This window comes from Leptonychotes weddellii, chromosome 13 (assembly GCF_054177405.1).
Source record: "Leptonychotes weddellii isolate Sample4059 chromosome 13, ASM5417740v2, whole genome shotgun sequence".
Classification (NCBI taxonomy): Eukaryota; Metazoa; Chordata; class Mammalia; order Carnivora; family Phocidae; genus Leptonychotes; species Leptonychotes weddellii.
In genome coordinates this window covers 43,358,018-43,381,578 of record NC_138381.1, presented here as the reverse complement: position 1 = coordinate 43,381,578, position 23,561 = coordinate 43,358,018, and the positions used below count along the sequence as shown (strand labels likewise).

Here is a 23,561-nt window from a genome sequence, read left to right as displayed (position 1 = left end):
TAGGTGAATGTAGTCTTCTCTATGAAGTAAGTTTTTATGGGGCTCATCTCACATATTATCTGGAGACCCCTCATCCCAATCTAGGTGGCTTCTTTAAGGGAAGGAACAGCATACTAGCTGTCCTGTCACACCCTGTGTGCTGCTGGGATGAAGTCTGAGTGCTCTCTCTCTCTTTTTCTGCCGCTGCTGTCCTTAATACAATGTGCAGGAGAAACTTCTATGGTGATCAGCATGAGAGCTTCTAGGGTTAACTTGTTATACAAAGTCCTCTAATACTGAATTTATCCATATTAACAAGAGGTGTTGTTGGGCGCTGGGTGGCTCAGTTCGTTAAGCATCTACCTTCAGCTCAGGTCATGATCCCAGGGTCCTGGGATCGAGCCCCATGTCGGGCTCCCTGCTCAGTGCAGAGTCTGCTTCTCCCTCTGCCTGCCCCTCCTCCCTGCTCGTGCCCGCTCTCTTTCTCTCTCTCTCAAATAAATAAATAAAATCTTTAACAAGAAGGGTTGTTAATGTCTTCAGACTAAGACATTGTCAGGACGCTTAGACTCCAACAGTTTTCAGTGTGGAAATCAGAACAGAGCACTTACGTTGAGGGACTAGAGTGCTTTAAGGTGACTGATGCAACAGCAACCACAAAAAGATACAAAAACCTTTTTGTCCTTGTGAGTTTGAAGACTTCCTTGCTGACAGGTATTCTCATTGGCAGCACGACCTCATGAGAAAGATCCTTCTACACCCCCCAAATTTCTCTCTGGGTTCTGCGCTTCTCCTGCCGAGTCTGAGAAGTAAGGTTGCTGGTGGATGCTGGCACCTGCTGTTGCTAGTGGGGACGTCTCCAACGGTCTGGAGATATGCCTGGTGGATGACTTGGTTTCCCATAGCTGTGGCCTGGTGTAGGGGCTGTTCCTCAGCTGAGTCTGAAGCTCGCTCTGTCTGGCCCTTTGGAGCTTGAACTGTGCCTTTGGCCTTATTAACCTTGAGCTAGCAAGGCTTCTACAACTGCTGGTGGACCCTGCCAGTCTCGGCACTGTATCTGCTCTGTCATTGTAAATATTTTCTCCCTTCCTGGAGCCTGCACGTAGTAGGCAAAATTTGATATAAAAATTTATTTTTGGTAAATAAATATGTTCGACTTATGAAACCCAGAGTTACATAAAAAAGGTAGTCTGGGAATCACTTAATCCTATTCCAAAAGGCTATAGGGCATGCCTGTTTTCCAAGGCAATTTCCTTCCATGCATTTAAAGCATTTGACTTTTTTAAAACGCACAAATTTGGCAGTATGCTATTACATTTGATTGAGGAATGCATTCCTTTTGTAAGAGAAGTTACATCCAAATGCTGCTCCCTTTTGTGTTAAGGTAGGCTCAAGAATACAGGATGAAAGGGAAGAGGGTCAATACAGATGTGAGTTACAGATTAGTAAAGCAAAGTTTGTTGTTCTTCAGTAAAACTGACACTTGTGTCTTCTGTTATATAGTATTATTACAGCATAAAGGATATCAGCATTGGTGGGCGATGTGTTTGCAATGGCCATGCCCAAAAGTGCAATGCAAACAATCCTGAAAAATTGTAAGTACACTGTATACATTTTTTAGCCTTGCTGTGAATAAGTCTCATTGTTTCAGTAAATGTTTGCATCCCATTAAATATTTCTAAGTTCTTGCCCTCAATAGGAATGTTTCATTGTCAAGAAATAAATGATGTGTATATTTCTCCCCCCCTCTGGCCCTGCACTTGCTTCTACATGCCCCAACCAGCCCATAGCAGACATGGCTAATCAATCACAGTGCTCTATGGATGATCTAGGATGAAGCCACCAAATCCTCCCGAACCCCATCCCCAGGCGGTGCCCCAGGCATCCATGAATAATTGATTAGAGTTAGCAAGAGAAAAAAAAAAAACTTGTTTGTTATTCCTGGTCTAATGATATCAGAGGGTATACATTTTCAAATATTTTTCTTCTTTTTTTTCATTGTGGTAAAATACACATGATATAAAGTTTACTATCTTAACCATTTTTAAGTGGTAGTGGTTTAAATTCAGTAGGATTAAGTACATTCTCATTGTTGTGCAAACAATCTCCAGAACTCATTTCATCTTGCAAAATTGAAACTCTATTCCTGTTAAACAACAGCTCCCCATTCCTTCCTTTCCCAGCTCCTGGCAACCACCATCCTCTTTTCTCTATCAATTTGACTGCTCTATACATTAAAAACTAATGATGTAGGGCGCCTGGGTGGCTCAGTTGGTTAAGCGACTGCCTTCGGCTCAGGTCATGATCCTGGAGTCCCGGGATTGAGTTCCGCATCGGGCTCCCTGCTTGGCGGGGAACCTGCTTCTCCCTCTGACCCTCCCCCCTCTCATGTGCTCTCTGTCTCTCTCATTCTCTCTGTCTCAAATAAATAAATAAAAATCTTAAAAAAAAAAAAAACTAATGATGTAATGTATGGTGACTAACATAACATAATAAAATAAAATTCAAAAAAATTGACTACTCTAGGTATTTCATGTAAGTGGAATCACCTGATATTTATCTTGTTGCAACTGGTTTCTTTCACTTAACATAATGTTCCCAAGGTTCATCTGTGTTGTAGCATGTGTCAGAATCTCCTTCTTTTTTAAGGCTGAATAATATTTTGTTATGTATATACCATATTTTGCTTATCCATTCATCTGTTGATGAACTTTTAGGTTACTGCCACCTTTTGGTTATAGTGAAGGATGCTGCTATGAACATGGGTGTACCCATTTTTGTTTTTTATTGAGGTCTATTTTACATACAATAAGATGTGTGGATATTAACTAGTAAGTGTTCAGCAACTGTACACATTCATGTCATCAACACAAGAGGGATGCTATTGTGGCTGGAAATGACTGGATGCGAGATACAGCAGTAATTTTCTCTCAATGTTTTGTTTAGAGTCTATGATTCCCCATGAGCAACATTTACCAGAGATGTTTTATTTTTAATCAGATGAGGTTTGTACATTATTAGGCTTCGTGCTCAGGCAGAGGTGCCAGCTACCAGCTTAGGTAGCGTAGAGCCCTGTCCCTGACCAGTAGCAATCCCTAATGTTGTCAGCCCTGCCTCAGAGATCAGGGGTGCTGAGACAGCAACACGAATCCATCAACTGACTAGCCTTTAACTGGCAAGCACTAGTTTATTAATGATTAATCCATTGCCTCCTGGAGGGTAGGGACCTAAGACATTGGAAGTCAGATCAGAGAAGTCCTGAGTTGGAGAGAGAGGGGAGAAAAGAGGTCGGTCTAATATCCCTTAGCCTGAGACAAAATGGCACCACATGGGAGAGGAGTTGAAATCATTGGAGAAGGGCTGAGCTTCCTGCTTGGAAGGGCTGCCAAGCCCTGTTGACCTTGGCAGACCTGGAAGGGTTCTATACTGGGTGGTACAGAGTGAGAAACCAAGGTGAGTAGACAAACTGTTTCCCCTAGCCTCAGTTTACACCAACACAACAGCCTTGCCTCCCACTGCTTGCTGGTTTGCTTCTGCCCAACAGGCGTATTCATGCAAATGCTGAGGAAATTCACACCCACAAATAGGAAAAAAATCTTTTAAAAATGTTTTTTAAATTAGTTTCAGGGGTAGAATTTAGTGATTCATCAGTTGCATATAACACCCAGTGGTCATTACATCAAGTGCCCTCCTTAATGCCCATCACCCAGTTATCTCATCCCCTACCCCTCTCTGCTCCAGCAACCCTCAGTTTGTTTTCTAGAGTTCACCCTTTCTTATGGTTTGCCTCCCTCCCAATTTTCATCTTATTTTATTTTTCCTTCCCTTCCCCTGTTCATCTGTTTTGTTTCTTAAATTCCACATATGAGTGAAATCATATGGTATTTGTCTTTCTCTGACTGACTTATTTCGCTTAGCATAATACCCTCTAGTTCCATCCACCTCATTGCAAATGGCAAGATTTCATTCTTTTTGTTGGCTGCATAATATTCCATTGTGTATATATACCACATCTTCTTTATCCGTTCATCTGTCGATGGACATCTGGGCTGTTCCATATTTAGGCTATTGTCGACATTGCTGCTATAAACATTGGGGTGCATGTGCCCCTTTGATTCACTATGTTCATATCCTTTGGATAAATACCCAGTAGTGCAATTGCTGGATCGTAGGGTAGCTCTATTTTCAACTTTTTGAGGAACCTCCATACTGGTTTCCAGAGTGGCTGCCCCAGCTTGCATTCCCACCAACAGTGTAGGAGGGTTCCCCTTTCTCCGCAGCCTCACCAACATCCGTTGTTTCCTGACTTGTTAATTTTAGCCATTCTGACTAGTGTGAGGTGGTATCTCATTGTGCTTTTGATATGTATTTCCCTGATGCCAAGTGATACTGAGTATTTTTTCATGTGTCTGTTGGCCATTTGTACGTCTTCTTTGGAGAAATGTCTGTTCATGTCTTCTGCCCATTTCATAACTGGATTTTTTGTTTTTTGGGGTGTTGAGTTTGATAAATTCTTTACAGGTTTTGGATACTAGCCCTTTATCTGATAAGATATTTGCAAATATCTTCTCCCATTCTGTAGGTTGCTTTTTATTTTGTTGACTGTTTCCTTTGCTGTGCAAAATCTTTTTATTTTGACGAGGTCCCAATAGTTCATTTTTGCTTTTGTTTCTCTTGCCTTTGGAGACACGTCTAGCAAGAAGTTGTTGGGCTAAGGTCAAAGGGAAAAATCTTATAACATATTTAAGGCGATGCAAAGCCTGGCAATCAGAAAATTTAGTTGTTAATCAAGTAGAACCCATGAAGAGGCAGAAGAGGGCTTGAATTAAGCATGTCTACCATTAAGACTTGGTTCATGGAAATGTGGGTGGATCACAAATTTAATTCTGAGCTTCCTAGCGGTCAGCTCAAAAGGGAAACTGCCTAGTTTCTCACTATGATCATAATCTAAGAAGTGATCAGTTGTTTAGGAGAAGCATGACTATTGACACTAGGATCGGATAAGAAATTTCTCTGGGAGTAGTGTGGGGTGATCATCACGAAGAGGATTCTCTAGTCAGGAACCTCTTCAATAACGTCCTTACAGCAGAGGCAAGGATGAGTTTTCTATATCAACAACCAGCAGCCTAGGCTGAGAAAGAATCAGAAAAAGCAATTATTTGTGGGTGATACCAATATAATTCAGACTAGTACCCATCTTTTTTTATGCTTGCAATTTTAATCTTTCTATGAGAGTAGCTGGACTATATGTTCTTCAAGCAATATTCCCTAAATAATTCTTTCAGTTCAGCTTATGCATATACTTTATTGGCAATGAGGTGAAATTGTCTGACAAAAGTCCATTTGGATACCAGCTGTTCTATGCTCTCAGGAAAATCTGTGTCCTTTTGCTGTAACAGGCAGCTGAGCTGGGAGAGGGATGGTGCCTTCCCTCCGGAATGTAACTGAATATATGCCACCCCCCACCGCCCCCTCAGAAGAGTTGAGCGAATCTCCACAGGCACAGCCTTAGACAACTGTTTTGAATCCTCTTTTAAGCACAGAGGAGTGAGAACTAAGAGCTTAGGAGTTCTAATCCAGTGCCGTGGCAACAATTTCATTTTACCCTGGAATGGTTTTAGTGCAGATGTATAATTCTTTGAAGGTAGATTTTTAGATTGTTACCCTATGCCTTGCTGAGTAATCTGTTTTTGCCCTTGCAAGGAGCTGTTTGTTAGAGCTGGGGCAGCCTTCTGGAGCAGGGTCCTCTGAGAACTTGTTAGGAACTGGCTCTTGGGTTTGGTGAATCTCTGTGCATGACCCCAGGCTGAGAGCAACGAGACCTGAGCAGACCTTTCTCACGGGACTGCTCCAGATCTTCCTGAAGATGTGATACTCAACACCTCCCAGTAAACTCAACACTTGCTCCTGTGTCCATTTCCTGTTCTGGAAGGTGGTAGAGAAGAAAGCTGGAACTTTGGAGTCAAGACAAACTTAGGTTTGAAGTCTGGCTCTCCATTTATCATCACTTGACCTTTGGCAAGTGTTTTAGTATCTCAGAATCTCAGTGTCACCATCTACAAAGTAGAGACAATAAGCAGACTGGAACTAATGATGTATGCAAAGTGCTTTGTTCTCATAATTAGTCCATGAATGGTGCCTTGGGTAACCACCATGACTGTCAGTTTCTCATACAGGAACAACTGATCTTAATCAAAACTTTTGAATAACTGAGATGTGCTTGGCCACATGCCCAGGTTTCGGTGTGAATGCCAGCACCACACCTGTGGGAGGACGTGTGATCACTGTTGTGCCGGGTACAACCAGAGGCGCTGGCGACCCGCCACGTGGGAGCAGAGCAATGAGTGTGAAGGTGAGCACGGCGGGGTGTGTGTGTGTGTGTGTGTGCCAGGGAGCGAGGCCCCGCCCATTTCTCCCTGACGCTAGATTTTCCCTGTGTTTCTGAAGAGGGTGGGGTTGTGTCAGTCTTAGGGACTCAAGTGTGTCTATTGTAATGAGAAACTCACAGCCTGGAGATAAAAGTGCCCCATTTTAAATTCAGATATAAACAGGAGAACAAAAAATAATAGCTAGTAATAATTGCTAATATGTATTAAGCATTCACTTAATGCTGGCCTCTCTTTTTAGTAGTCTAAAATATCATGTAGCCACTATTAAACTGTAAACCCTTACCATTTCTTAGGATGTGATACTGGATCGGAATCCTAACTCTTGTGAGGACGGAGGTCGGGAGAAGGTTTTGAGATTGGTGTCTGAACAGAGAGCTGGAAACAGTGACCGGAGGGTGGGGGTGGGAATACTGCAGTAGGATTAGGGCGGCTGCAGGGTGGAGGGGACCAGAGAAGGAAGGAACAAAGATGAGAGGCTGCTTTTAATTATGGTGTAATATAAAGTAAGAAAACTGTTATTTTTAACAAATAAGCCCTCAGACATCCAACTGAAGATTCCCTTGTAAACTGATCTTCTTAGGAAGCCACACATTTATTCCAGTTGCTGAAAACACTTTTGTAAGTTTTAGTTATTGGCTTTGGAGACTGTGGCCTATTTTTTCCTAAATATTTTTATTTTATTTTATTTATTGATTGATTTTTTTGAATCTTTTTAGCATTTGGAGAGGAATTTGCTTTTTTTAAATGACCAAAAGGTATTTGGATTCAGGTTTGATGAACTAAGTGGGTAAGAAAGAATCTGTACTTTATATTTTTTGGCCAAATGGTTTTTGTAGCTAAGAGATAAGACTGATATGATCTCTATGACTAGCAAACACTCAAAAGGATTTTTACTGAGGAGTTCTGAGGGCACTTTGAGAGTTCCTAACACTGTTGTGACGTGTTGATGCTGCCCAAGCAGCATCTCTAGGTCCAGGGCTGTCTGGGTGTCCAGAGGTGTTAGCTGGTTGGCCGTTCTCACTTTATAGTCATAGCTAACAGGTTCCTTCTCAATGATGTCCTCATCCCTCTCCCTGGAGAATGGGACCAGAAAGAAGGAAAGGTAATAATCAGGAATTGTTTCTTCCAGTGCTTTCGAGTACCGGTTTAGGCTATTTTGATTGAATGAGTGTTATCACATGAACTCCAACATTAGCAATTTGGTTAGTTTTCCAGGTTAATGGAACCTTTCAGTGAACGACATGCTTAACTCCAGCACATAGGAAAATTTTAAAAATTTCCTTTCATAAGAGTTTAAGCTTTGTAAACTTGTCAAAGTGATTACAAATTACAAAAAAAATAGCATATGGAAATCGGACCAGTTAAGATCCATTCGTTAGGTGCTTTCTCAATTCCATTTGAATTAGTGCAATTCAAAATGAATGGATTTCTTGAGAAATAACTGATTTAGTTAATATAAATGCCTTGAATTTTTTAAATCATGGCACCACTGGAGAAATGAAAATAAGAAGGTGCTCAGCCTGTTACAAACAGGGCAACTTGAAATTCTAACTCACTCTTCTTCCCTAATAGATTTATCTGGAAACTTGATTAAAACATACAAATTACTAGAAAGACCTGGGAAATTTGATCTACATGGAATGCAATGAATATATATTCTCTCTAAAAGAGAATAAGAATTTTACTCATGTTAGATCTTTTCCATCTTGGCAATGATGAAAATCCTAGATGGGTTTTAAATTTTGTTCTTAAATTTTAGAAGTATTATACATTACTTGTAGATAACTTGGACATTATAAAAAAAAATAGAATCATCGATTATTTTGTTACCCAAAGAGAACCACTATTAACATTTTGTTAGTATTTTAGTGTTTTCTTCATGCATACTTTAATATTATTTAATATATATTAGATTATTTATGTAATTACTTATACAATTATTTATATAATTTTATGTCCAGCTCTTTTTCACTTTATACTTTTAGATATTTTCCCATTTTATTAAGAACCCTTCAACATCCTTCTTGATGGCCCACAGTGTTGTCATTCTGTGGAGTCAGGTGTATCCAGCAAGTGTTTGCTGAGTATTCACTATGTGCTGCAGACTGGGTTCTACTGCAAACAAAACACAAGGTGTCCCTGCCTTCACAGAACTGACAGTCAAGCAAAGATGCTGTTGTTTATTTACCATTTCCCTAGAATTAGACATTAAGATTATTTCCAGTTTATTGCTACTGTAAATAGTGCTGAGATGAGAAACTTAGAATATTGGCTGAAAGAATAGGTTTTGGAGTCAAATACAAGTCAGGATTCTGCCTCTCTTATTGGAGACATGCTTTAACCTCTCAAAGCCTCATTCTCAGCCTCCCCATCTGGGCCCTGGGGATAATAGTATCTATGTTAGAGACTTGTTGCATAGATTAAATGAAATAATGCACGTAAAACACTTTTCACAGTGTACCAAGAGCTCAATTATTCTTGGTAATAGTAGTAATAGTGGTAGAAGTATATTCGCATTGTGCATGAAGCCTATATATATAGAGAGAAGCCTCTCCCATTTAATACCAAATGAAAGAAGGTGTTAATTGCATATTGTTATAGGTGAGTCTTTGTGTAAAAAATCCCTAAAATTTTCCACTGAGAATATGGTGTTCCAGAATAGACTTAATAAAGTGGTGCAATGAGTGGTAATCCTATCTAGGGGAATTTACGAAATGTCTCATAGTAATGATGGAACACTAACTTAGAATGCCTTTTTCAGCATGCAACTGCCATGGTCACGCCCTCGACTGTTACTATGATCCAGATGTTGAGAGGCAGCAGGCCAGCTTGAATATCCACGGCATCTATGCAGGTGGAGGAGTCTGCATTAATTGTCAGGTGAGTCAAAATTTAGGTCAAATCCTTTCATACGTCACTGTAGGAAAGGAGCATTCATTAAGCCAGTCTCCCAGAGAGGTATCAATAAAGTGATATGCAATTGAAAGTATTTTCTATAAACATTTCTCTACTTTTGTACACAAAAGTCCTTGTTAGCTGGATATAATTTCGGGGTTGTACGGAAAATGGACTGAGACATGTTTGTCCAAATTTTATTGATTAGATTCTTCATTTAGGTCTTTGCCTAAATAGGGAGGAGAATTGCTGGCTGTCACCATGGATGCTATCCATCTTGTGGTAGGAAGGGTCTAAGATAGTAGGGCAAATAGGTGTCAACTTCTGTGCTGATCCTAAATCCTGTTTTCAGACAGATTCTGAATCTAGACTCCATGAGGAAGTACATCATGATCAATTAATGAATCTGCCATTGACACTTAATAAGAAACACTGATTTTTCATCCCTTCTGTAGGACAGTTGGGTTCACTAGAAATTAGCCAAGAGGAATGTATGGTAGAGGAAGATATAATGTTCATAAATTTGGTCCATATTATCACTTTGTGTTGTGTGCTTTTAAAGTGATGTTTTGTTAATGTTGCCTTTAAAAAGGTACTCTTTTCATGAGATGCCCATTTATATGGAGCCAGGGCTACAACTCCTTAGGGACCCACCATCCTCCACCTTTCTCCCACTCCATTTTGTATCATTTGTCAATGCAGGTAATTAACTACAAGTAAAATATAAGTCATAAGTTTCTTACAAATGATAGATTTTATGCACAAATGAAAGATCCCAGGATCTTCTTAAGACTGTGCTCTATAAGACCCTCGGGTGATTCATAGGCACATTAAAGTTGCAGAAGCACTGGACTGGGATGAGTAGGTAGAATCCTTTCTCCAGATGAAGGAGTACGCCACTTCCATATGTCTTTAAAACACCTTGTTCTTCCTCTTCCTTCTCTCAGAGGTATTCTGTTTTGTACCTTGCTGTTCCAGAAAACCATCTATATAGTCCTTTTTTTCATAGTGGCTCTGTGAAAGCATTTTTCTTTTGCATAAGAAATTATTGAAATTTGTTTAGGTTCATTGCATTTTTTTCCAACTTAAACTTAAAATGCCTTGTTTAAGTTAGATACTTAGCATAAGTAACTTAAGTTTTTTTATTGTGGTGAAATCTACATAACATAAAATCTACCATTTTAGCCATTGTAAGTGTATATCTCTGCATAATTAACTTTTATATTATATTCATAATCCATGAACAAGTAGAGAATTCTGCCTCTGTTATGGTTTAGTACCTCCAACAGGACCCAAACTTTCCACAGATAATAATTATAGACTATAGACAAAATAAAAAAACAAAAAAACGGGAAGTCCCTTTTCCCCCAACCAATGATCTGAAGGCACTGGGGAGTACATATGAGCAGGAAGGTACTGGAGGGAAGCTGCTGCTTGGCAAAAAGGATCAGTGTAGGGTGAGCTACATATATTTTTGACATTTAGCCAGAGGACAGATCAAAGTTGGTGCCTTGTGGTGTAGCTAAAATTCCTCTAGAAAATCTAGAGTCCTTCTGCCCTGAAGTACAAGAGTGCAGACCTTGGATGGAACAACCACAATTTTTGGAAAGTGACTGGGGAGTCCAGGAAAAAAGAAATCAAGAGAGAAAAGAATCTCTGATTCTGTGTATAGAATCATCCCAAGTTTCTCACTGACTCCTGAGCCATCTATGCACAGAAAGGCTTTCAGCTAAGAGTAAAATAATTTATTTGAGATTTGAATTAGCACACAAAGAGTTACAGTTTTCAGTTTGGGAAAAGTCAAGTTAATTATGTCACAAAACAAAACAAATTTGATATTCTTTAGAGAAATATTACATAACCCAGAGTCTCTACAACATAATATTTATTATGTCCAGGATACAAGCCAAAATTTTTTGACACTTGAAGAACCAAAAATTGTGACCCATTCTCAGGAAAAAAAATAATCAATAGAGACAATCCTGAAATGATCCAGATGTTGAAATGAGCAGTTAAAGATTTTAGAGCTGCTATTATAACTTTGCTTAAGAATATATATAAAAATATGTTCACAATGAATGAAAAGATAAGAAGTGTCAGGAGAGAACTAGAAACTATAAAAGGAACTTAATGAAAATTCTAGAACTAAAACATAGAATATGTTAGATTATGGATGGGGCTAATATCAGAATGGAGATAATAGAAAGATTCAGTAAATTTGAAGATGTATCAATAGAAATTATCCAGTCTTAAGAAAAGAAAGAAAAAAATTTTTTAAAAAAATTAACAGAAACTTGCAGACTTGTGGGACAATATCAGATCTAACATACATGTAATTGGAGTCCCAGAAGAGAGGAGAGAGAATGTAGCAAAAAAGGAAGAAAAGGAAGAAAGAGAGGAGGAGGAGCAGGAGAAGAAGAAGCAGAAGCAGCAACAGCAGTGGTGATGGTAGCAAGGAATGGCAAGAAATTTCTCAAATTTTTCAGTAGATTAGGATTCAAGAAACTTAGTGACTCCCAAGCCAGATAAATACAAGGAAAACCACTCCTGGGCCTAGCAGAGTCAAACTGCTGAAAACCAAAGAAAAAGTAAAAATCTTGAAAGTAGAGAAAAACAACACATAACAATGACTGTGAAGTTCTTATTAGAAATGTGGAGGCCACAAGACAGTGGAAAATACCTTAAATGTGCTAACCAAAAAAAGAAGGAACTGTTAACCAAGATTTCTATATTTAGCAAAAATGTCCTTCAACAAGAAAAGCAAAAGGGCAAATATTTCTGATAAAATAAAACTGAAAGAATTTGTTACTTGAGAGAGTAGCACTATCAGAAATGGTAAAGGGAATTCTTCAGGTTATAGAGAAATGATACCAGATGGAAACTCAGATCTTCAGCAATATAGCCTAAGGATAGTATATTAAGATGAGTAAGGTTTATCCCAGGAAAGCACGGTTGATTGAACATTCAAAAATCAATCTGCAGGCTGAGGAAAATGGTGGTGTAGGAGGACCCTAGCCTCACCTCAACCCACGGATATAACTAGAGAACACTCACAACAGTGTAAATAACTCAGAAAACAACCTGAAGACTGGCAGAATAAACTCCACAACTCAGTGTAGAGAAGAGGTCACACTCAAAAGGGTAGGAAGGGCAGAGATAGGGAGCTAAATGGACTCACAGGACTATCGGTTGGGGGAGGGGCATAGGGACACCTGAATCCCCTTTAACGTTTGGCTTTGAAAACCAGAGGGGCTGGATTTCATGAGTTCTTACAATCAGCAGGGCTTAAAGCCTGGAATTTAAAAAAAATCAGTAGGCTCTGTTCTGGGAGTGCCAAGGGCAATAGGAAACCGAATCCCTGCCCTTAAAGAGACAGCACAACAAACATCTATGGAGGTACAGCAGAGAAACAGCAGTTTGAAAGGAGCCTGGGGCACATGGGAGGGAGAGTGATTTACTCATCTCAGAGCCTGTCCAGGAGGCTGACAGAAATCACTGGGGAACTCCTCCATGAACAAAGAAATTGGCAGATGCCATTTTTCTCCCTTGCCCCCCAGTGTAAACACATGGGCACCAGAGGGACTGGCTACCTAACTTGCTAGCACTGCTGCCGCATCCCCATTCACTGTGCTTCCACCAATCCACCCCTCTGGATAGCCCACCTCAGTCTGGCCTGGCAGGGCCCCTCTTGCACCAGATGGGGATGCAAGGTTTGCTGGCACCACCACCTGGCTGCCACACCCACCCTGTACTGTGCTTCCAAGGATCCACCCCTTTGGATGGTGCCTCAGTTCCAGCGTTGCTGGGCCCCTACTGTAGAAGACAGGGGGGCACAAAGCTTACTGGCACTATAACCCCCACACCCCCAACCCCCCACTTGGCTTCCATGGAGCCAGATGGGCTGCTTTAGTCCTGATGCTGCAGGGTCCCTCTCAGGGCATGCAAAGCTTGCTAACATGTCCCCACACTGTGCTTTGGGGGATCCGCCGCCTCCAATACGCTTTTGTCCAGAGCCCATACAGGATGGTGCTGTAGGCTTGGCAGTATGCAAGCAGCCCTCACAATGGCCAGCACCACTCCAAAGTGACTCTTGCCCTGGAGAGGGGGAAAGATAACTACACATGCCAGGCAGATGGAGGCCCCAAGAGTTGGCTGTGGGCAGACATCTGCTCTGACTGCAGGCCCTGCCCACCAACGAAAGCTTCTCAGGGGACAACACAGGGAAAGCACCCTGCAGTTTGGTGCTACTGCATCTCTGGCAAATGCCTAGTCTGACTAAACTCAAGGTCAGGGTGGCCCCAGACTGACCCCCTAACCCACTAGGATGAAGCACTGCCCAAAAGAGCAAAGAGAGCCACTGCAGATGCCTGCGCTGAAGGAAAAAGCAACTCAGCCACAATAGTAGGGTGCATGCTTCACACATAGGAGATATTCATGAAGTGCCAGGTTCAGGTGAAAGGGGGACACTGCATTGCAGGGCACTACAGAACCTCTTCCTCATAAGGCCATTAATTCAAGTGCAGGAGAAGTAGCTGACTTTCCTAACACACAGAAATAGACAGAGCTCGATAAAATGAAGAGACAGAGAAATATGTCCTAAATGAAAGAACAGGACAAACCATAGGAAGAGACCTAAGCAAAATGGATGTAAGTAATATGGTGGATGGAGAATTTAAAGCAATGATCATGAAGATGCTCACAGGACTTGAGAAAAGAGTGGAGGACATTAGTGAGACCCTAAAGAAAGAGATGGAAGAAATAAAAAAGGACCAATCAGAGATGAAGAACATAATAAATAAAATTAAAAATACACTACATGGAACAAATAGCAGGCTAGAGGAAGCAGAGGAATGAATTAATGACCTGGAAGACAGAGTAATGGAAATTAATCAAGTTGAGCAAATGAGAAAAACAAGAATTATGCAAAACGAGAATAGACTTGGGGTGCCTGGGTAGCTCAGTTGTTGGGCGTCTGCCTTCAGCTCAGGTCATGATCCCAGAGTCCTGGGATCGAGCCCTGCATTGGGCTCCCTGCTCAGCAGGAAGCCTGCTTCTCCCTCTCCCACTCCCCCTGCTTGTGTTCCCTCTCTCACTGTGTCTCCCTCTGTCAAATGAATAAATAAAAATCTTAAAAAAAAAAACAAAAACAGCCAGAATAGACTTAGGGAACTCAGTGACTCCATCAGGCATAATAACATTTGCATTATAGGGATCCCAGAAGAAGAGATAGAAAAGAGGGCATAAAATTTATCTGAAGAAACAATAGCTGAAAACTTACCAAATCTGGGGAAGGAAACAGATATCCAGATCCAAGAGACACAGAGATCCCCCAACAAAATCAACCCAAGGAGGTCCACGTCAAGACACATAGTAATTAAACTGGAAAAAAAATAGTGATAAAGAGAGAATTTTAAAAGCAGCAAGAGAAAAGAAGACAGTTACATACAAGAGAAATCCCGTAAGGCTATCAGTGAATTTTTCAGCAGAAACCTTGCAGGCCAGAAGAAAGTGGCATGATATATTCAAAGTGCTGAAAGAGATAAATCTGCAGCCCTCAAGGCTATCATTCAGAATAGAAGGAAAGATAGTTTCTCAGGCAAACAAAAACTAAAGGAGTTCATAACTTACAAGAAATATTGAAGAAGGCTATTTGAGTAGAAAGGAAAGACCATAAATTAGAATATGAAAAATAAGTATATTTTTAAAAATCAGTCAAGGGATTCACAAAAGGATGTAAAATATGGTTCCATATATCTAAAATGTGAAGTGTGGGAGAGGAGTAAAGAATGGGTTCAAATTTAAGGACCATCAACTTCATGTAGACTACTATATGCAAAGGATGTTATATACAAACCTAATGGTGGGACACCTGGGTGGCTCAGTCGTTAAGCGTCTGCCTTCAGCTCAGGTCATGGTCCAAGGGTCCTGGGATTGAGCCCCGCATTGGGCTCCCTGCTCAGCTGGAAGCCTGCTTCTCCCTCTCCCACTCCCCCTGCTTGTGTTCCTGCTCTCGCTATCTCTCTCTCTCTCAAATAAATAAAATCTTAAAAAAAACCCTAATGGTAATGACAAATTAAAAACCAGTAATAGATATGCAAAGAATAAAGAGAAAGGAATTTAGGTAGGTCACTAAAGAAAGTCAGCAAACCATGAAAGAGAGCAAGAGAAAAAAGGATCAGAGATAAACTGTAGAAATAACCACAAAACAAGTAACAAAATGGCAACAAATATATACCTATCAGTAATTACTTTGCGTATAAATGGACTAATGATCCAATCAAAAGACATAGGGTGACAGAGTGGATAAAAAAACAGGATCCATCTATATGCTGCCTACATAAGACTCATTTCAGATCAAAGACACCTGCAGATTGAAAGTGAGGAGACGGAGAAACATTTATCATGCAAATAGATGTCAAAAGAAAGCCTGGGTAGCAATACTTATATCAGACAAAATAGACTTAAAGAAATAGACTATAACAAGAGACAAAGAAGGCCACTATATAATAATAAAGGGACAATCCAATAAGAAGGTATACTAATTGTAAATATTTATGCACCCAACATGGGAGCACTCAAATACATAAAACAGGTAATAACAAACATTAAGAAACTAATTGATAATAATACAATAATAGTAGGGGAGACTTTACCACCCTACTTACCTCAATGGACAGATCATCCAAACAGAAAATCAACAAGGAATGACATACTGGATCAAATTGATTTAACAGGTATATTCAGAACATTCCATCTTAAAATGGCAGAATATACAATCTTTTCGAGTGCACGTGGAGCAGTCTCTAGATAGATCACATGGTAGGCCACAAAACAAGTCTCAACAAATTAAAAAAGACTGAAGTCATGCCATACATCTTTTCTGACCACAACACTATGAAACTAGAAATCAAAAGTCTGGAAAGAGCACAAATACATAGAAGTTAAATAATATGCTACTAAACAATGAATGGGTCAACTAAGAAATCAAAGAATAAATAAAAATTATGTAGAAACAAATGAAAATGAAAACACAAAGGTCCAAAATCTTTGGGATGCAGCAAAAGCTGTCCTAAGAGGGAGGCCTACTTTAAGAAGCAAGAAAAATTTCAAATAAACAACTTAACCTTATACTGAATGGAACTAGAAAAAGAACAAACAAAACCCAAAACCAGAAGAAGGAATGAAATAATAAAGATTGAAGAAGAACTAAATGATATAGAAACTAAAACAAACAAACAAAACAAATAGAACAGATCAATGAGACCAGGAACTGGTTCTTTGAAAAAAATCAAAATTGATAAACCTCTATCCAGACTCATCAAAAAAAAAAAAAGAAAGAAAGAAAAAAAGAAAAAGGACTCACATAAACAAAATTACAAATGAGAGAGGAGAAATAACAACCAACACCACAGAATTTATCTTTAACAAATGATGTTGGGAAAACTGGATGGCTACATGCAAAAGAATGAAAGTGGACGCTTACACACCATACACAAAAATAGACTCAAAGTGGATTAAAAACCTAAATGTGAGACCTGAAACCAATAAAAACCCTCTTAGAAGAGAGCACAGGTAGTAATTTATTTGATGTTGACTATAGCAACAACTTGTGTGTGTGTGTGTGTGTGTGTGTGAGAGAGAGAGAGAGAGAGAGAGGGAGAGAGAGAGAGAGAGAGCATACAAGTGGGGGGAGAAGCAGAGGGAGAGGGAGAGAGAATCTTAAGCAGGCTCCATGCCCAGCATGGAGCTGACGTGGGGCTTGATCTCGTGACCCCGAGGTCACGACCTGAACTGAAATCAAGAGTCAGATGTTTAACCAACTGAGGCACCCAGGTGCCCCTGGTAGCAATATTTTTATAGATGTGTCTCCTGAGGCAAGGGAAATAAAGGCAAAAATAAAGTATTCAGAGTATATGAAAATAAAAAGCTTCTGCACAGCAAAGGAAATAATCAACAAAACTAAAAACAGCCTGCAGAATGGGAGAAGGTATTTGCAAATGACATACCTGATAAAGGGTTAGTATCCAAAATACATCAACACCCAAAAAGCAAGTAAAACAATTGAAAAATGGGCAGAAGACATGAACAGACATTTCAGACCTGCGGATGGCCAATAGACACATGACAACATGCTCAGTATCACTCATCATCAGGGAAATGCAAATCAAAAGTACAATGAGATACTACCTCACACCTGTCAGAATGGCTAAAATAAAAAAACACAAGAAACAAGTGTTGGTGAAGATGTGGAAAAAAAGGAACTCTCTTACATTGTTGGTGGGAATGCAAACTGGTGCAGCTACTGTGGAAGACAGTATGGAGGTTCCTCAAAAAGTTAAAAATGGAACTACCCTACAATCCAGTAATCTCACGACTGGGTATTCACCCCCCCAAAATACAAAAACACTAATTCAAAGAGATACATGACCCTGATGTTTATAGCAGCATTACAATAGGCAAATTAAGGATAAGGAAGATGTGGTATATATACACAATGGAATATTACTCAGCCATCAAAAAGAATGAAATCTTGCCATTTGCAGTGAGGTGAATGGAACTAGAGGGTATTAAGCTAAGCGAAATAAGTCAGTCAGAGAAAGACAAGTATCATATGATTTCACTCGTGGAATTTAAGAAACAAAACAAATGAGTAAAGAAGAAGAAAAGAGAGAGAGACAAACCAGGAAACAGACTCTTAACTATAGAGAACAAACTGATAGTTACCAGAAGTGACGTGAGTGGGGAGATGGGTACAATAGGGGATGGGGATTAAGGAGGGCACACGTTGTGATGAGCACTGGGTGATGTACGGAATCGCTGAATCACTATGTTGTACACCTGAAACTAATATAACATTATATGTTAACTATACTGGAAATAAAATAAAAACTTAATAAATTAAAAAATCAATCTGCATAATTAATCATATTAACAGAATAAAAGAGAAGGATAATGTGAAATACCATCAGACAAAACCAATTCCCATTTTACAATAAAAGCTCTTAGCAAACTAGAAATAGAAGTGAAACTGTGCAATCTGATAAATGGCATTTATGAAAAACATGCAACTAACAAAATATTAGTCGTAAAATAGTAAACTATTTCCTTCTAAAGATTAGGAATAAGGTAAGGATGCTTGCTTTTCACCAATTCTATTAAACAGTGCCCTGGAGGTCCTAACCATTGCATGCCTTAATCAAAAAGAAATAAAAGGCATTACTATTGGAAAGAAAAAATAGTACTGCCTGTATTTGCAGATGACATAACTATTTATGTAAAAAATCTTAGACAATATACAAAATAACTACTAGAACTAATAAGTGAATTTAGTAAGGTTGTGGGATACAGGATGATATATAAGAATTAATTGTATTTTTATATTCTAGCAGCAATCAATAGGAAAATGGAATAAAAACACAATTTAAAATCATGTCAGGGGCGCCTGGGTGGCTCAGTTGGTTAAGCGTCTGCCTTTGGCTCAGGTCATGAGCCCCACATCGGGCTCCCTGCTCAGCGGGAAGTCTGCTTCTCCCTCTCTCTCTGCCTGCCCGTTCCCCTTGCTTGTGCTCTCTCTCTCTCTCTGTGTCAAATAAATAAATAAAATCTTAAAAAAAAATAAAATCATGTCAACAGCATAAAATGCTTAGGAATATATTTAACAAAAGGCAGGCAAGACTTTTATACTAAAGCTAAAAAAACACTGCTGAGAGAAATTTAGAAAAACTTAAATAAATGGAAAGTTGTAACATATTCTCGATATTAAGATATCAATTCTCCCCGGGGCGCCTGGGTGGCTCAGTTGGTTAAGCAACTGCCTTCGGCTCAGGTCATGATCCTGGAGTCCCAGGATCGAGTCCCGCATCGGGCTCCCTGTTCAGCAGGGAGTCTGCTTCTCCCTCTGACCCTCCCCCCTCTCATGTGCTCTCTCTCTCTCTCAAATAAATAAAATCTTTAAAAAAAAAAAGATATCAATTCCCCCCAAATTATGATCTAAGTCTTGAGCTTACTCCCTAGCTGTTGTTCTTGATGTGTTGGTTGTCCTATTTCCAAATTGTCTCCTCCACATACGTATACCTCATAAAGCTAAGAGATGGCACCAAGAACTGCACATGCAGCCACATTCCCTCCTGAACCAAATCCCCACAATATGACAGAAGAGATGGTAAACAAGCAAAATAGCCTCTCCTTCCGGAATCTACAATAGCATGAAAAGTAAGAAAAAGTGTCACCAACAGACCAGGAATTTCAGGAGATTCCAGAAAGATACAAAATAGAAACACATCCATGCAGGAGAACATAGCTACAAACAGATGGAATGGTTTGGAAGTACTCCAAGAAACAACAGAAGAATTAACTGTGGGGCTGCATCCAAATCTATGAAACCTTATTGGAGTTTATAAAAGAAGACCTATACGGAGAGGCATCATGTGTTTCCAGACTCAATATATAAATATACCATTTCTTCAAAACCAACCTATAAATTAAGTGCAATTGTTATCAGAATTCCTATAGGATTTTTTTAATGAAAATTGACAGAGTGATTCTAAAGTTCTTATCAATAAAAGAATATGAGAGGATAGACAAAAGACGAAGAGTTATGAGGGAAATTTATCTCCCAAGATAGCAAAACGTTCTCTAATAGAGAATCTAGAAACACATTCATGTAGATGTTTAAATTTGGTTTACAGTAAAATGGGCGTTTCTAGTGGAAGAGAAAGAGGATGTTACATAAATGATGTTGGGACAATTGGCTCTTCATTTGAGGAAAAAAAATGTAACCTATCCTATGTCATATATAGAGGGATATGGGGAGTCTTAACTAGGAAGGGAAGAGGGGGTTGCTGCCGTAGCAGAGTCAGTTGGCTTGGTGAGCTGCAAGGTGATGCTTCAAGATGAAGTTTGAATGTGCTGGTAGAAGACACATGCCCTATGGCAAGGTATGCCCATCAGAAACCCAGCTGTTCAGGCTGCTATCCCAGAGGTACCATAGCATAGTGGCTTAAACAATAAACAGTTACCTCTCACAGTTTTGGAGGCTGGGAAGTCTAAGATCAAGGTGCTGGCAGATCCAGTATCTGGTAAGAGCCCACTTTCTGGTTTGCAAATGACTGCCTTCTCATTGTATCCTCACGTGGTGGAGAGAGATCATCTCTCTTCTTTTAAGGGCACCAGTCCCATCATCAGGGCTCCACCCTCGTGATCTGATTATCTCCCAAAGGCTTCATCTTCAAATACCATCATATTGGAGATTAGGCTTCAGCATATGCATTTTGGGGAGGGGGGACACCATCATTCAGTCCATGGTACCAGCTAACCTGGCCGTCTCCCACCTTTTCTAAGGAGTGCCGGTAATGGCAGAATGAGAAATATCCACCAGCAGCTCTGGGCTGTGCCTGGAGATGCTCAGGTGGCCAATCAGAGAGCCCGTAAGAGAGCCAGGTCATTATCCTGCAGGGCAAGCAGTTGTCAAAGATGGCCACATTCTCATATGTTATTGATTTTATTTTTATTTCTTGAGTTTACTATTTTAAGTATTGGTTTTGGGGTATGTGAAGTTTAAATTAGGGTGACCAGTTCCCTAGGATGTGGTATTGGAGTAAAGACCCAAAAGAAGCCAGAGAATGAGTCAGGCGTCTGGGTGGGGGAGGGCATTCCAGGCAGAGGGGATGGCAGGAGAAAGGGGGCCAAGTGGCTGGAGAGGCGAGAGCAGGGATAGACAGTTTGGAGAGGTCACAGAGGCCAGATCATGTTGGCCTTTGGAAGAAAAATCAGGTAGGGGGCTTCCTGGGTGAGTGTGGCCAATGAGTAGCCTAATAGTCTCCATGTGCTTGAGGTTCACAGAAATGGAAGCCAGCAACGGTGTTGTAGATGTGGTCAAGGAATTGAGAGGAAAAGGGAGAGATGGAAAAGCATCTTGGAAAAGTTATGCTTGGAGGAATTAAGTTGTCAATGATCAGAGCCTGGGGTTTTTAGGTGAGCCTTCTGTAGAAAGCCTCTCTAGGTGGTACCAAAGGAAGGGGTAAGTGGGGTGGGGGTAGGCTTATTTCCTGCATAGATTCCATCAGCGCCCACCTCACTCCTTGGTTTGAGGTTTTCTCATCTTGTGTGAAGTGTCAGGCAAATGCAAATTCAGGTACCCGTTCCTCCCAGTGAGGTTGCTTCTCCAGCAGCCCCTATATAGAAATACGGAGCCACCACTGTCCTCGGGCTCCATCTGGCCTTGGTCCAGCCATGGCGATAGTATCCATGGGTAAAGTGGTGTGTCGTTGCCCTCAGGGGAAGGTGAGGGTCCTAGAGAATACTCAAGATTTGGAGGCAAACTATAGGCACTATCCCATCCGCAGTGATTTGTGGCTCTCTGTTGGTCACTTGTTGCTGTTCTTTGCGTCTTAAAAATATAAGTTCTCGGTGGCAGGTGCTTTATTAACCAAAATTTGTGGTAGAAGGGAGAGGTGGGGCCGCCCACTTCAGAAAAATTTTCCTTCTTCAATGGGGAAAAATTGGGAGCCAAGGTCAACCTGATGTCCTGTCTGTTAATGGTCACAGTGGCAAGCAATAGAGTTGAGAGGTTAATTGGCACTTGATCGAAGAGAGGTGGACTGCAGCTGTTCCTTATTTGCCCAAATGTTTATGCATGCGAATGTTAAGTCAGAGAAGTGGCCAGTGCGGTTTTAGACCTCAATGTTAAAGTGAATTCAGATTTTAGCCCACAGGACAAGGAGTGGTAATAAATAAAAATCTGTAATTAATAAAACCATCTAAAATGGGGGAGAGGATTCAGAAAAGGGTCTTTGTTCTCCACTCTGATTCTATGCAGACTCCTTTTGGATCAAAGTTTGTTATATTTGTGTTTTCCTTTTAACTTCCTATTGCCTTCCTTTGCATTGAGAGAACACTGGCCTTCTAATTGTTTCCCAGTTTAAGAGCAAAAGAGGCAGACTTGAGTTAGGTCCATGGTGTGCAGTTCTTGGAAACTGATGATGCACGTCAGGCAATTTGATTTGTGACAATTACAAGGATTAACCATGAAATAAAAAAACCTGCCTAGTATTGTACTTTAAAATGAGCTCTGCACATGAGACTCGCACCTACATTTCCCATTCACGTAACAGAAGTGTTGGGAATGGTTTCAGGACTAAAGCACAAATAAAATCTTTGTGTGCGATCTCTTCCAAAATCGGGGAGGATAAAAATACACACATGGCCCTTTATTCCCTGGGTTAAACCTAAGGATGATTTGTTATCCACTCACTCCTTCTGATTGAAACTAGGAAGCATAGTGCTCTTGAATTTTTTCTCACTGAAATGTCAGGTGCTTCATGGAGCAGATTCTGGGGTAGAGGGGAAAACCCGGGCTGTCTAGTTCATGGAACTGACCCTCATTTCCTCTTTCAATGGGGAAAAAAAAATCCAGAGCCACCTGTAAGCCAGTGCCCTGTGGTAAATCTTGGAGACTCAAGGTCAACGCTTAGTTTTTTGACTTTGAAATGGTTTCGCTGGATGAATAGCACAAAGTATGGACTTTTCCAGGACTCTTCTTTCTAAGTTTCTTTCATTTCTTTCTAGCATAACACAGCTGGTATAAACTGTGAAAACTGTGCTAACGGTTTCTACCGCCCTTATGGTGTTCCAGTTGATGCCCCTCACGGCTGCATCCGTAAGTTTCATTTTTGACTTGGGGTGTCTTGGACTGTCTATACTATAGTGTTTCAGGGCGCTCATTGGGCTAAACTCTGATGGGCTAGTCGTTTCCTTCCTTCCCTCTTTCTTCACATTGTTGATTCTGCTCCAAATGTGATAGTGAAAAAGTTTGAAATAGTGTGAGAATTATCAAAATGTGACAGGGACACAAAGTGAGCAAATGCTGTTGGAAAAAGTGTGCTGATAGGCTTGCTCGACGCAGGGATGCCACCAACCTTCAATTCATAAAAAAAACCCGTAATATCTGCAAAGCACAATGAAGAAAATAAAACGAGGTGTGCCTGCATATCCCCTAAGATGTAATGACATGCTGTCAGAAGCAACTGGGGAACACTAAGCTTTGGGCTTGTCACACACCAGCCATCTAACAAATGATAGTTCCTCTGTTTTCTGTCGTTTTGACATGTTTCTATGATCTCCAATAATTTCAAATTTTTGTCTGCATTAGCATCCGGACAACATAGTAATGATTTCACAAGGATTCACAAGGATTTAATAATGGTCATGATATCTAAAACAGTCGTGATTTATTGGGCACTTGCTATATGCAAGGCATTGTGAAGTAATTTCACCGATGTGTGATTATCACAACCAACT

General features: G+C 40.3%; 1 protein-coding gene across 1 annotated transcript in view; it reads left to right on the top strand.

Moving 5' to 3' along the window:
• The window catches only part of LAMA3 (laminin subunit alpha 3), a 250,592-nt gene that overhangs the window by 63,546 nt on the left and 163,485 nt on the right, over positions 1-23,561 (top strand). The window contains exons 6-9 of the mRNA XM_081802541.1: positions 1,483-1,574; positions 6,216-6,331; positions 9,130-9,248; positions 22,830-22,920. Of these exons, the coding sequence (XP_081658667.1) occupies positions 1,483-1,574; positions 6,216-6,331; positions 9,130-9,248; positions 22,830-22,920 (418 nt within the window). The remainder of the gene's footprint in view (positions 1-1,482; positions 1,575-6,215; positions 6,332-9,129; positions 9,249-22,829; positions 22,921-23,561) is intronic.